The sequence below is a fragment of the Bicyclus anynana genome, chromosome 1, assembly GCF_947172395.1.
Source record: "Bicyclus anynana chromosome 1, ilBicAnyn1.1, whole genome shotgun sequence".
Lineage (NCBI taxonomy): Eukaryota > Metazoa > Arthropoda > Insecta > Lepidoptera > Nymphalidae > Bicyclus > Bicyclus anynana.
Genome location: NC_069083.1, coordinates 18,588,726 through 18,603,435, shown reverse-complemented (window position 1 = coordinate 18,603,435; position 14,710 = coordinate 18,588,726). Strand labels below are relative to the sequence as shown.

The following is a 14,710-nucleotide window of genomic DNA, read 5'->3' as shown; positions in this document are numbered from 1 at the left end:
AGCGTTATCTAATTTATTAAAAACAATGCTTGAGGGTTTAAGAGTCAAGTTCTAAAGCAGTTCTTCCAACATAAAGCAATTACGCAGTTTCTCCATGCTACAATTAATCATTGCAATTTCTTCAAAAAAAACTATAACCAGAAACATTTTGTTTATTAGCAAAAATCTCATTTTCCAATACATTTTGTATTTATGTACTAGGACGTCCTTATTGTTTTATTTTCAAAAGATTCGTATTATGTTTATACTGATTTTATTGTTTTATATTTCTATTATTGAACTCACTAACATAACAATATACCTTAAATCCTGTAAATAAATACGGTGGGACCGCTGCAGCCCGCGAGTGCTCGCGGGGCTAAAAACCCGTGCGAGTGATGACGGGTTAACTTCATATTATATATTTTTAACGTTCGTTAATAAAACTCTCTTGCGAATGGGGGCTAAGACACGGAGACATACACCAATCACAATCAAGACGCGCGGAGCGAGTCACAAGCCAAATTCTAAAGAATGAGTTGCATCAAAGTATCTTGTAACTTTAACTTGAACCATTTAGAGTCACTTTTGTCTCCTTAATAACTTTATTTAACATAAAATCATGAAATCAGAGCATAATGTGAGATCAGTGGAATATTTGTTTAAATTGTATTTTTAACCGACTTCTTGCATTCTAAAAATAGTCTATAAGCGTCTAGTAAAATTTGAGGACAAATGTCACAAAAACGTTTTTATTTGCAAATATCTCATTTCCTATGGGATTTTCGCTATTATGGCATTAAGAGTTAATGTTAGAGCGTTAACGTAGTGTTGGGATAGTATTGTTTACAGTATCGATACTTAAATAGTTTATTCATTTTATTATGTATCCGCGAAAACCAACGATTCGTAACCAACTTGAGAGGTGGAATCATTATAGTAAACTAAACCAAATTCGTAATAGGAGCTTATTCTAATTTGATCGTAATTTATGTAACATACAGAACTATACAGTTTTCCGTAATATGTTAGCCTTAATTTAATGAAATAAATATCAAATCCCTGAGAAACCTGTTAGTTTGGCAAACGGATCTAATCAAGTTACGCTTACAACATGTGACATTTTTCACAATAATGCACAACAGTGCACAATATCTCAAAAACAAAGGTATTTAAAAAATAGTTTGAATAGCAACAGGGTTAAAAATTCATTGTTAGAGATGTTATAAATTATTTTAATTTGTTGTTATAAATTAAAAGTGTGGTAGCCGATTATGGTATATTATTTTTTATTTTCTAAATTATATTATGATAAATCGTGTCTTCCGTCAGCAGACCCTGAGATTCGTGACAACTCTTCGCAACAGACCCTTGTCTTTAACAGTAAGGGTTGCTGCAAAACTAAATGGCGGCTGGGTCATCATCATCATCATCATCATTATCAGCCGATGGACGTCGGACGTCCACTGCTGGACATAGGCATCTTGCAGATCTCGAGCCGCCAGCATCCAGCGGTTTCCTGCAATCCGCTTGATGTCCTCGGTCCACCTAGTGGCGGCTGGGTGGTTTTCCCAAATTATGCCGGGGAAAAAAATACGCTTTGTAACTGGACACTCCACGTGATAGTGAATCAATGATTAAAGGTTAACGACTGTACAGCGTTATCGATGAATATAAAACAAACTAGCGTCCATTTTCTTAATCAAAACCAAACACGAACGCACACCATGTACCGTCTACTCTTGCTCTGCTGCGTGCTGGCCTCAGCACAGTCGCTAGCCACCGAAAGTGTGATCAGTGAATTAATTGAAAAGTTTGCACAAAAATTGTGCACAAAATCATCGCAAGCCGCAAAAGAGATGTACGGAGAACTGAACTACTACGTCATGTACTCGATCCCATCCGACGCCACTGCGACTGTGCTAATAAAGCAAAACTTCCTACACACTACGGCGCACAGAAGGAACGGTGGCAAAATATTTGAGGACGTGAAAATACTTCCAAGTATTGCCCAAACCGCCGACGCAGTTTACACGCTAGACAACCGACAGTTGCAAGTCATAATACCGTACAAAGTGGACATCGGAACAGACTACGTTAAGAGTTGTAAAGTGTTGAATAATAACGTTATAAATGTACCACTAGTGATAAATCCTCCATTCTATTACAGGTTTAAAAATGTTACTGAAAATTAAGAAGCGCACTGAACTATTATTGGAATACATTGTAAATCAATGTAATGGAAAGCTGTTGAAACAAATAATTATATAAATAAACTCTGTATTTTTATACCTATTTTTTATTATTGCCATTTGTATCGTCGTTATTACTGCGTTTTCTAAAGTTTTGTTGTAGTAGTTTTTAAAAAATAAGATTGTAAATTGATTTCTATATAATAAATATTATATCTACCGAAGTCGATTGTATCTCTAATTTATTAGCCTATAAAATATAAAATATTTTTAACAAAAAAATTGAACCGACTTCAAAATCACAAAAATAAAACTAAAAAGTGAATAATAACATCGTATGTGCTACTTTCTGATCACTTTGAAGGCGGTGCCAAGCCAGTGACGTATTATAAGCTGTTTCTGAAAGAACCACGGGAAATAACTTTTTTTGGATCCTAAAACTTTATGATTTAATCGGCTTAAGTTAATGCATCACTGTGTTGAAAAAAAAAACATACGCATCAAGTTGAGAACCTCCTCCTATTTTTTGAAGTTGGTTATTCAAAATAGAATACAAAAGTATTAAAATTTTATAAAAAAAAAAACAGAGTGAGGGCTCCAGAGTGAGGAACCTCCTCATTATAGCAGTTTCACAGATTAAAGCCTTCTGTTCGATCCAACAGTCACATGCAAAAAATGTAATGCCCTCCAACTAAAATTTTCAAAATATATTCAATAGCGGGTCAAACTGCCCTTTTACTAATGTGCGCTTCTGCCCTATCCCTACCCTACCCTACTCTTACCCTACATCAACGACTTCGCCCGCGTGGAAATCAGTTTCTCACAAATTCCACGGGAACCATGGATTTTTCCGGGATAAAAAGTAGCCTTAGTGTTCCAGAGAATCTAGAGTAAAATCTATTTCCATTCCAAAGGACATATCCCAAAATGGGCTTTTATTATTTACTAGCGTACGCCCGCGACTTCATCCGCGTGAAAATCAGTTTTTCACAAATCCCGCGGGAACCATGGATTTTTCCGGGATGAAAAGTAGCCTATGTGTTAATCCAGAGTAAAATCTATTTCCATTCCAAATTTCAGCCAAATCGCTTCAGTAGCCGCAGCGTAAAAGAGGAACAAACATGCTTACACACTTTCACACTTACACACAAACTTTCGCTTTTATAATATTAGTGTAATAGTGTGATTATTTATTATTTGTTTTTTACGGATAGAAGACACAAAATGTTGCTTAAAAAACAATTTTCAGAATTTAGAAAACCAGCATTAATTAACAAATTTTTTTTGTTTCGGTTCTTGTCTACAAATTAAACGTAAACACTACAGTAAAAGTGTTTAAAACGGCCATTAACAATTACTGAAATTGAATTCATGATCACGAATAAGTAAATGACATTAATTTATATACTTAGGTATCAATGGGTTTTAGAAGTTTTATTTGGATAGTTCTGGATAGATAGTTGAGTATTTCTATAGTATTTTGTATTTAAATCGTTGGATTGTGTGCGAGTTGTCCCGATGTAGGCAGTAATACTTGTAAATGTAGACTTACTGCCGATACCCTAGGCTGTATACGAAGTTTCTTGGTTTCTTGGGCAATTATTATCGATTGATGGTTACGCAGTGCCACATACTTCGGTAGCTAGGAGTCAATGGGTTTTCCATGTCTCGTATCACTACGTTTCTTCCTTCGTTTGAGACAACATTTAATCTGCCAAGACCTGGGTTTTTACAACACTGACTCAGTGGGTTGTACAGAAAACTTAAGATAATAGTGGAGTGATCGGTTGTAGAAGTTTGTAAGAACAAGAGCGTTCGTAATTATGATTTTTTTTATTCTTTACGAGTTAGCCCTTGACTAATATAAGATGTGTGATATGCTTCTATACAAGCTTATAAATGGGACCCTAGATGACGCAGAGTTGCTAGGTCAGGTCTCTGTTAACATTCATCGTCATATGCCTCGGTACCCGATCCATACCTTTAGTCAAAAACACTACAGAGCAAACCTTGGCAACCACTCAGTAATACCCCGGATTTGTAACCTCTAATGGGAATTCATTGTCAAAGATAAGTCCATTTATATACTCAGTGATAAGATGCATCATTTTAAATCCAAAATTATAAAAACTTTTCTTAATTGCTCCGTTCAATAATTCAATCCTATTGCAAATTAGCTCTCGTTATTAGTTGTAAAAAAGTACCTTTTTAATCTATTTTATTATATTACCAATGTATAATTGTATAATTAATTAAGCTATAAATAACTGTACTCATATAATTTTCTCTCAACTTATATATTATAATAAAGTTTTAAATTTCTTGTTTAAACTTTTTCTTTTGGTTTTGTGTTTTTCTTCTAATTTGTCAATTTTAAACTCTATTATTCATACAACCTATACTTATTGCATGCTGCGGCTATCTATATGTAAAATTATGTGTTAAACTACCCTTTTTTGTAAAATATTTTGAATGTGTTCATATAATTTTGTTGGTTGTCCAAATTAATAAATAAATATATGATATAATATATAAATAAATAAATAAACGTATGATTGTTTAAAATTATCCGTTATTTGTAAATTCTGAGTTTTGTTCTGAGTTTTTTATATGTTTTTAGTTTAGATGGGCATACCTAATAGTTACATTATTTTAGTGCTGTAAAGCCGTAGACTCCTTAATGGGATCTCAGGGGCGACACCAGGGTTTTGGACGAGCGCAGAAGCATTATGAGGCCCAAAGACAGAAGCATAAGAGATGGCAGGAACGACTCTTTTAGGTCATCTCCTTTGAGACTTGAGCGTCGGCTTAGAGGGCCGTTCGGGAAGGTAGTGTAGGAGTGTATCGGTTCTGACAGCTCCATGACCTTGGATAGACAGAAGACCTCGTGGAAGACCGCCGAAGACGCTGTAGCTGCAGCTCATGTTTGAGTTGCCGGGGAAGCGTTTTGATATGTCTACGGGATCGTAGGACGTATTTCGGGTGTCTCTGGTCGGCGTTAGGATCGGGAGTGTAGTAGCCTCAGCTACTGGTTGGGATGGGTGGCGGCTCCCTTTAAATAAGTTTTCAAGTGCATGTATATGGGCTATTATAGGGAGACCCGTCATTATTCCGTAAAAACCATAAGTGCTCGTAGGCTGACTTATGAATCGTTTCTTAAAGATTTTTGAGTCGCGTTTCAGTGGTCGGCCAGCACTATCGTATTGGAGCGGAGAGAAAAAAGTTGGTTTTACCACAGAATATACAGTAGTTGGTTTAACCACAGAACACGTAATAGTTGGTTTTACTCAATACTCACTGATAGTTATTTTTAGTATGTAAATAAGATAGGCTTAATTAATTTGTTTTTAAACAAAATCATAAGCGAAACTTTTTATTTGCGCAGATTAGGACAATAAATTCTGGGAAACTTTATGCTTATCACATTATACCTACTCGTATGTAAGAGTAGACACGCGTTTGTAGGTACGACGCCTTCTCTTGTTAGTTACTAATGCCTTAGATTACAGCAGTAAGATGAGAATGACGAATCAATCATTTTCGCTCCTGAGGCGATTCCTATTTTGCCTAAAAATGAAAATGAAGTGCCGTAGGCTCCTTATTGGGACCAGCGGCGTCACCGGGGGCTTAGGGCGAGCGCAAAAGCATCGCATGATAAGGCGCGAAGGCAGAAGCAAAACATGTGGGCGGAACAACTCTCTAAGGACTTCGTACTGCGGTGATGCAGTTGTAGCGGTTTGCTCTTTTATAGGTACTAATGCTATTTAAGACGGTAATATTCCCATAGTATAAAATCCTTAATAAGAACCATTTGTTTAATGGATAAAAAGTGTAAGTTAATGAACTTAATATAAAAAAAATTTGAGTTTCAAAGTTTTCCAGAAATCTTCAAGTAGAAAGCTAACTTCTGTATGTTTTTTTTTAATTTTAGATTCAGTAGTTTCGCAGAAAGGGTGGGGGGTTAGTTTTCCGGAATGGTCAATTTTCGTCGTTTTTTTACATAACTTGGAAACTATTTATTTTAAGATTCCAAAAAAATGTATATGAGATCTCTTTACAAGTTCTTTCATTAAAGGTGTCACATGATGCAGTTTGATAAAATCAATTTTTTCTGTTTCTCATTTTGCCACCTAAAAATGACCTTCGTATTCAAAAACTTCAAAGACTTCTGTAGTTTACCTGAAATCTTCAAGTAGAAACTAACTTCTGTATTTTTTTTACAATTTTAGGTTTTGTAGGTTTTGTAGTTGGTTTAGAATGGTCTATTTTCCTGAATACCTTGGAAACTATTTATTTCAACATTACAAAAATAATATATTCGAGATCCTCTCACATGATGCAGTTTGAAAATTTTATGTTTCCCGTCTTGACCCTCAAAATGACCATCATATTCATAAATTCCAGAGTTCAGAAGTTTTCCGAAAATCTTCAAGTAGAAAGCTATTTTCTGTATTTCTTTGAAAATTTTACATACAGTAGTTTCGGAGAAAAAGGGCATGGTCAATTTTGTCGTCTATTTGTTTAAATAACTTGATATAAAATACATCAAATGAAAGGTCTTGATATGAGCATTTAAATTTTTTTTTTAATATTTTATATTAAAAAAAAATTTTTAATGCTCATATCAAGACCTTTCATTTGATGTATCACACGATGAAGTTTGCAAAAGTTTTTTCAACATTCCATCTTACCCCCATAAACGCCCTCCATATTCAAATTTCACCTATTCACGTATACATCGCATTTGGATCACAAGAATTGATATGTGTACTTAATTTCAACTGGATTAGTCCGGTACATTAGGAGAAAACAGACAGACATTAAAATGTGCGCGAGTAAGGGTCTATTACGTACTTTCGGAACCCTAAAAAGTCAAATCTATGCCAGAGATGGTTAAGAAAACCACATTTGAGTGGTTAAAGGTTAACGACATCATTCTTATCTTTGAATATATAAAACCTCTGCATTTGCCGAGTCAATATCAATCGAGAACGCGCACCATCATGTACCGTCTATTCGCGCTCTGCTGCGTGCTGGCCTTAGCTGACTCTTGCAGAAATGATCCACCTGTTGTTGTGCATGAAGTTCACCACCATACAGAAATCAGGTATATAGATGCCCCAACGACGCCTAAGCCAAAACCGAAACCCGTCGAAACCGTCGAAAGCGTGATCAACGAAATAACTGAAATGATACAACAATTGTGCTCGAGCGCATCGGTAACACCGTCAGAGATATACGGAGAAGATAACTACTTCCTCACCTACAGAATCCCAGAGGACACGACTGCAACTGTCCAGATAAGATACAACGTCGTACAAACTACAGCGTACCAAAAATATGGTGACAGGAAAATAATATTTGAGGATGTGAATGTTCTACCAGATATTATCAATCCGGAAGGGGCGTCGTTTTCGATAAGTAACCAAATGTTGAAAATCATATTTCCATATAAAGTGCCAATGGAAGCAGAGATCGATAGTAACTGTAACAAGTTGAACAATTACGTCATAACAGTGCCAGAAGTGAAGTATAACCAGTTCGCATACAGACGTGGGTTTGGTAAATGAAAATTGAACAGAGGGCCTAGTGGCAGTTTGATACTGTTACTATCGCGTTAACGTAAACGTGAATTTCTAAGGAATTGAAACAGCGCCATCTAGTGGCACTACTGCACAACTGTTTCAATTGCATATAAATTCGCGTTTACGTCAACTTGATAGTAACAGTATGAAATATTGAAAACTCGCACAAGGCACAGTGCACGAGACACTATGTTATTAATCGTTTGTTCTTAAATATTGTATTATGTAATAATAACCCGTGCACAGTAAAACCAACTGTGGTTTGTGTTGCACTATGGTTAGGCTTAATTGAAATGTGTTTTTTGTAGAATAATAAATAAATAAATAAAAATACTTACCTATTTGCCTTTCATATTACTATTTATTGAAATAATAATACAGTTTTACAATTAAAGTATTTATTAATAATTATAATTATTAACAATTACATGTCATATGGTGTTGTATGTATTTTTGTAGCAGTGTTGTGCTAATAAATTATATTATAATATTCCAAAATTAAGAATGATTATAAATTAAATCATATGAAAATACTTTTATATTATATATCAATTTTACTTCTAATAGCTAAACTAATATTATTTATTATATTCCCAAGGGAATTGTGGGATAAATAATTTATATAACTAATACGCGGGTGATACCAGTGTTGTAAAAATTTGCTTTTTGAATGGAAATTGAGATAAATCTCCGATTTGGATAAATTACTTACATAGAAATAATTCAGGACCAACCTCATTTCAAAACTTTCATATTAAAAAGTTACTGTACCACCCTAGGCTATGTAAACCACTAGCTGATTTGGCCAAGCCGGCCTAGTAACTTATCCGAGGAATTGAAATAAAAAAAGATTGAATTCTTCATTTACAATATTTGTACAAGTGGTGCAAACTTCAAATCAAGTAAGAGCAGTTGTGGCATCTGGGATATGGGGCCTTATTATGTATCTCGGGGTACCATTCAATTCAAATAATGAGTCACTACGTCATTTTTCATCGTATTTAAATGTTTGCAATAATCTAACATTGTGTTTTCAACCAATTGAATGGTGAATGGTACACCGAAATACATAATAACCCTACTGGTATGTATACATTTTACTGTAATCGCCTTCGTTCTGTTCAACCGGGTAGAAGACATTAAGGACGTCATTTTCATAAGACCAGGTGGCCTGTACTGCTACAGATTGCGGAAGCATCCTCGTGAATACAAATCTCCGTGTATCACCGTGGCTGAACGCTTGAATAAACAGCTGACCTTCCGTTGTCTTCATAAAAAAGTCATATTTATGGAATCCTGGTACAGGTATGATTATCTTATGCATGTCACCCTCAATCGTCTCTGTTACTCCGTCTATGTTGTAACAACGTTGTGGCGTCTCGCTGCGCTCTATCTCCATCTCACAGAATACATAATAGGATGGAGGAATGTTAAGGATCGCGTCATATAACTCTTGTCTGAGGTACGTCTCGAAGCTGCCATCGAACGGTGGTTGTTGAGGGTGGCGGGCGATCCGTGAAGGCGCTGCGCTTACGCCGGCGATCAATCCCACTAACAATATCGTGATCATATTGCTTGTAAGTTTCACTATTGACTGCAGACGCAAAGAGCATCTGTATATATATATAACCATCGTGGGTCAAAGTTCATCGATGTCAGTATATTTTAGAGTGGACAAACAATAGGCAGCTCAATGTATATTTCTTTTGATAAATAGTCGTTAATTTTAATTGTCAACATAGAAAAACTTAATTAAACTAGAACCTCGCAGTTTCACCTGCGTGGTTTCCATTACATAGTCTTCACGAACACGCAGGTTTTCAAAGCAAATGCGACGCTACTGAAACCCTTTCAAACCCTTTGGTTTCATCTGTGTGATTTTTTTAAATTCTTTACAAGTTAGCTCTTGACTACAACGTCGCCTGGTGATGATGCAATCTAAGATGGAAGCGGGCTAACTTGTTAGGAGGAGGAAGAAATCCACAGTCCTTTCGGCTTCTACACGACATCGTACGGACCGCTAAATCGCTTGGCGGTACGTCTTTGTCTGTAGGGTGGTAACTAACCGCGGTCGAAAGCCTCCCACAAGCCAGACCTATAAATAGACCAATTAAGAAATCTCAATCACCATATCTGTTATTTTAAAATATGACCAATATTCCTGTTCCCCCCCAAGTCGGATAAGAATGTGTTACGAGTTGGTAGATCAATAAGCCAGCAGGCTGGGGTCGAAGCACGACCTCTCGGTAATGAGAGGTTACTATCCTTTCCTATTATCAGCCAATGGACGTCTACTGCTGGACAAAAGCATCTTGCATGGACCTCCAAGCACAACGGTCTCAAGCCATCTAGCAGCTCCATGCAACCTTATTGATTTCCTCGGTGCACCTAGTGGGGGTCAACCAACATTTTCCGGTGCGGGGTCACCATTCTAACACCTTGAGACCCCAGCGTCCATCGGCTCTTCGAACTATGTGGCCTGCCCATTGCCACGTCAGCTTCGCGGCTAGCTGTGCTATGTCAGTGACTTTGGTTAGTCTGCGGATTACCTCTATTTCTAATTATTCCAGTGAGAATATCCAAGCATAGCTCGCTCCATCGCCCACAGAGTGACTTCGACCTTCTAATAAGGTTAGCGACCAAGTCTCGGATCCGTAAGTCATCACTGGCAACACGCACGAAGACTTTCGTCTTCAGGCACTGAGAATTTTGGACGCAAAGATGTCGCGAAGCTTCCCGAACGATGCTCAGCCGAGCTGGATTCGGCTCTACCATATAACGCTGAGTTATTGAGGCGTTAATTATAACTAATAATCTATACTAATATTATAAAGCTGAAGAGTTTGTTTGTTTGTTTGATTGAACGCGCTAATCTCAGGAACTACTGGTCCGATTTCAAAAATTCTTTCAGTGTTAGGTAGCCCATTTATCGATATATTATCCCCATATTCCTACGGGAACGGGAACCACGCGGGTGAAACCGCGCGGCGTCAGCTAGTAATTATTTTTTTTTTTTTTATTCTTGACAAGTTAGCCCTTGACTACAATATCACCTGATGGTAAGTGATGATGCAGTATAAGGTGGAAGCGGGCTAACTTGTTAGGAGGAGGATGAAAATCCTTTCGGTTTCTACACGATATCGTACCGGAACGCTAATTCGTTTGGCGGAACGTCTTTGCCGGTAGGGTGGTAACTAGCCACGGCCGGGACCAATTAAGAAAATCTCAATCTGCCCAGCTGGGGATCGAACCCAGGACCTCCGTTTTGAAATCCACCGCGCATACATCCATGCGCCACGGAGGCCGTCGATGTATGTAATTATTATGTAGCAACAACGCAGCAGGAAGTTGCTTCCACTGTTTACTTCAACAAGCACCCGCGTGATTTTTTTTAAGGAAAAAAATAATTATACGTATCAACTTTATTTGGAACATATAATTAATTAGGTCAACATTTACAATTTTAACCACTGTGCAGATAACAATACGTCCAGTAGGTGTAATATTTTAGCTGTTCATTTTCCTTATTCTTCACTAATACATATTTTAAGACGGAAGAATTTGTTTGTTTGTTTAAACGCGCTTGTACAATTTCTTCAATCTTTTAGTGTTTTTTTCAGAGCAGTGACTGATATGATGACAAAGGGATCTCCATTAGGGTATACCCCAAACTTGGCGTTATTTTTTGTCAATTAAATAATATTAAGAAGCACTCTCAAATTAGGTGTTTAAAGCTTAAATAAATCAGAATTTCTGAACGAATCTGGATGATATTTGGATAAATTATGGAACTCGGTAGCTATACATATTACCTACAAGTATTTAATACATATATATATATAATTTATAAAATAGCAGGTAGTTTTTAACCGACTTCCAAAAAGGAGGAGGTTCTACGTTCGTCTGTATGTATGTTTTTCTTTTTTTATGTATGTCCAGCGATAATTCCGTCATTTATGGACCGATTTTGAAAATTCTTTTTTTGTTTTGAAGGGCTTCACCGCCTTCAAACTGATAAGAAGGTAGTACATAGGCAAGATGTTATTTTTTGCTTTTTAGTTTAAGTTAATTTTTGAGTTGGAAGTCGGTTGAATTTTTTTATTAAAATTTTTATTTAATCCGATATTTTCAAAATAGTCGAATCTAGGTGCGGGTTGCACTGCAGAACACAGCTAATATAAGCTAAACGAACAAGTAGGTATTACTTGTACATAATATGTTCTTTCCAGAAATTATAGGTAACACTGGGCAGATAAAAAAATTCTCTTCTGATTTTCCTTATAACATATGTATAGATAGGTACTTTATATTTACCTAATATTATGATCTTTCCTCGCAAAATATATGATTACGAACAACCCCTCAGCGATGATACAATTTTAGTTTTCTGATATTTTTATAAGTACATAATTATTAATTTATAGTAACTATGCAATAACAATAACTATATACTATAATCGTGGGTTTATAATTGGGTATAGAAATATTTTACTTACTGTACAGTACCTAAATAACTCCCGGACACAAATATTGTTTGCGTTATTTCCATAAATGTAGACCTTATTTAGGGTTCCACATCCAAAGAATAAAACAGGACCTTATTACTAAAAATCTGCTGTCCGTCTGTCTGTCCGTCCGTCCGACTGTCACCAGGCTGTAACTCATGAACCCTAATAGTTAGTTGAAAGCTTATAAATTGAGCCCAGACTTAAATACCTAAACTTTTTTTTTTTTATTCGTGTCCATTTGCCTGTCAACTCTACTAAATATTCTCTGAACCTCCTTTCAAATAAGTTATAGAAAAAACTTGACGTTTCAAAAAAGCTTGTTGAAAAAGTTGAAAATTAATTTTGTTTGAAATAAAGTATTGGTTAAGATAAATTGGATTGGATTAGTGCTTATTATTTATAGTTTATTGCTTAATTTTATTCAGATATAAATTATTCCCTTCCCATAAAACTGACTTCAAGATTTTAAGATGATTTTATGCTGATGAAAAATAAGTATTAAGATAATTTAGTAGTCTATGTCGTAAGGGCGAATTTGTGCCAGTGCATACCACTTTATTGTCCAGCATTTTTTGGTAAGGATGTCAGTGAAGATTTTCTTCTCCTAAAAAAAATAACCAATAAATAACTACCGACTTACTTAGGGTAATCGCAAGGGCTGACAACCCTATATTCAATGTAATCTATGGCTGACCAGTGACAACCTTCTTAAAATGAAGTATGGTCTGTAAATCACAGGCTCTCATGTATTTCATAATATTCCAGTTGTAGTTATTATGAGTACAGTGCTGCCATCTAGGACGGTGAATGGAAAACGATTTATAAGTACTTTGCAATCTCTTGCACAGATGGCGTGTAAAATAAATAAAAATAATACTTTTAAATAGTTACAAAATCGTTTTAGTGTAAACTTTACGAGATATAAACTGCAACTTTTAGAGGCGTCCTTGTTTTAAATGACGGAATATATTTTTTTAGCACTGGGAAAACGTTGAAGCCTGCTCTTGCAGTCGCATTTAATAACAGATAGCGCTTTTGAATTTAGAACCATAAATACAACGCCATCTAGGTTCCTTACCCATAAACTTTTGTACAGCAAAATATTTCTGAGGAAGAACAATAAGTAGAATGGAGATGAAGAGACTACCTAGTGCAGCATATGGGCCATACAATATGACACCAAAAGACAAATCCAAAACTGTGGAAGAGTATTGGGGCCCGGCAAAGGGATGGATTATATAAATATATATATATATATATATATATATAGGTATATATATCAATAATAATAGTAAATAAGTTTAAAACCAGGCGAAAATAAATATAAATAAATAATATTGGAACAAGAACTTGGAACTTTATACATAGCGCCATCTAGGTACCTTGCCCATTAATGTTTGTGGAACAAATATTTAATTTTGAAACAGGAACTTGGAACGGCTAAATAATTTGGAACCTTTACACAGAGCGCCATCTAGGTGTACCCATTAATTATTACTCGACGAATTAAGAAGCTTCGTTTTTTAGTGATTTAAAAACACTAACAGAGACCTATACTTTGATACCTCTACACTTACTTATCCATATGTTTTCTGCGACTATAAAACTTCTATAAATACCTAGGTAATGATCGTTTATTACGAGTAGGTAGGTATGTTAGTTAGCCTACCTACCTACAAAATTCTTTTTAAATTACTTACTGTAGAATGTAAACTGCACTAAACAAGTATAAAACTGCGATAAGGCGCAGAACGTTGATATCAAATAAGTAATTACTTACCTACTGGAGCTAATTCTTAGTCACTCGCCATACACCTACCTACCTGCTTACCTAATAATAACACTGCCTTTTCTGTTTGTTCATCATTATTATCAGTCTTTATAAAGTCCCACAACTTTAATCAATGTAAAAACGAGTGTGAAGTGAAGTGTTCACCAGAGCCAAAAAACGTTTTCAGTTTACTGCAAAAAAAAACATAGGTACATACAGCCGAATGTAGAACCTCCTCCTTTTTAGAAGTCGGTTAAACATGTTAGGCTTGTTATTTTTTTCTGAATATCATTCTAACACTGATATCTCATTCTAACAATTATTTGCTACGACATTTTGAACTATTTTTAAAGAATGTTAAAAGGCTTTGGCCGTAACTAGTTACCTACCGACAAAGACGTACCGCCAAGCAATTCAGCGTTTCGGTACGATGTCGGGTAGAAACCGAAAGGGGTGTGGATTTTCATCTTCCTCCTATCAAGTTAGCCCACTGCCATCTTAGATTGCATAGTCACTTACCATCAGCAGGGTTATTACCTATATAACTCGGTAGCAAACAAGACATTCTACCAATATAATTTTTTTTTATATATTTAAAAAAAAATATATTAAAAAAATAAAGAAGAAACTTAACAGCTATTCGCAAAATTTCAAACAATTTACAGTGAAACGAAA

At 35.7% G+C, this 14,710-nt stretch overlaps 2 protein-coding genes across 2 annotated transcripts; one reads left to right on the top strand and one right to left on the bottom strand.

Moving 5' to 3' along the window:
• Nucleotides 1–1,595: 1,595 nt before the first annotated feature.
• LOC112048354 (uncharacterized) lies at nucleotides 1,596–2,228 on the top strand. The gene has a single exon (XM_024085853.2). The coding sequence runs from the start codon at nucleotides 1,647–1,649 to the stop codon at nucleotides 2,172–2,174; it is 528 nt and encodes a 175-aa protein (XP_023941621.2). The 5' UTR covers nucleotides 1,596–1,646; the 3' UTR covers nucleotides 2,175–2,228.
• A 6,575-nt stretch (nucleotides 2,229–8,803) lies between these two features.
• Nucleotides 8,804–9,326, bottom strand: LOC112048377 (uncharacterized). The gene has a single exon (XM_024085887.2). It carries the CDS (start codon nucleotides 9,324–9,326, stop codon nucleotides 8,835–8,837), a length of 492 nt encoding a protein of 163 aa, XP_023941655.2. The 3' UTR covers nucleotides 8,804–8,834.
• Between the last annotated feature and the right edge of the window lie 5,384 nt (nucleotides 9,327–14,710).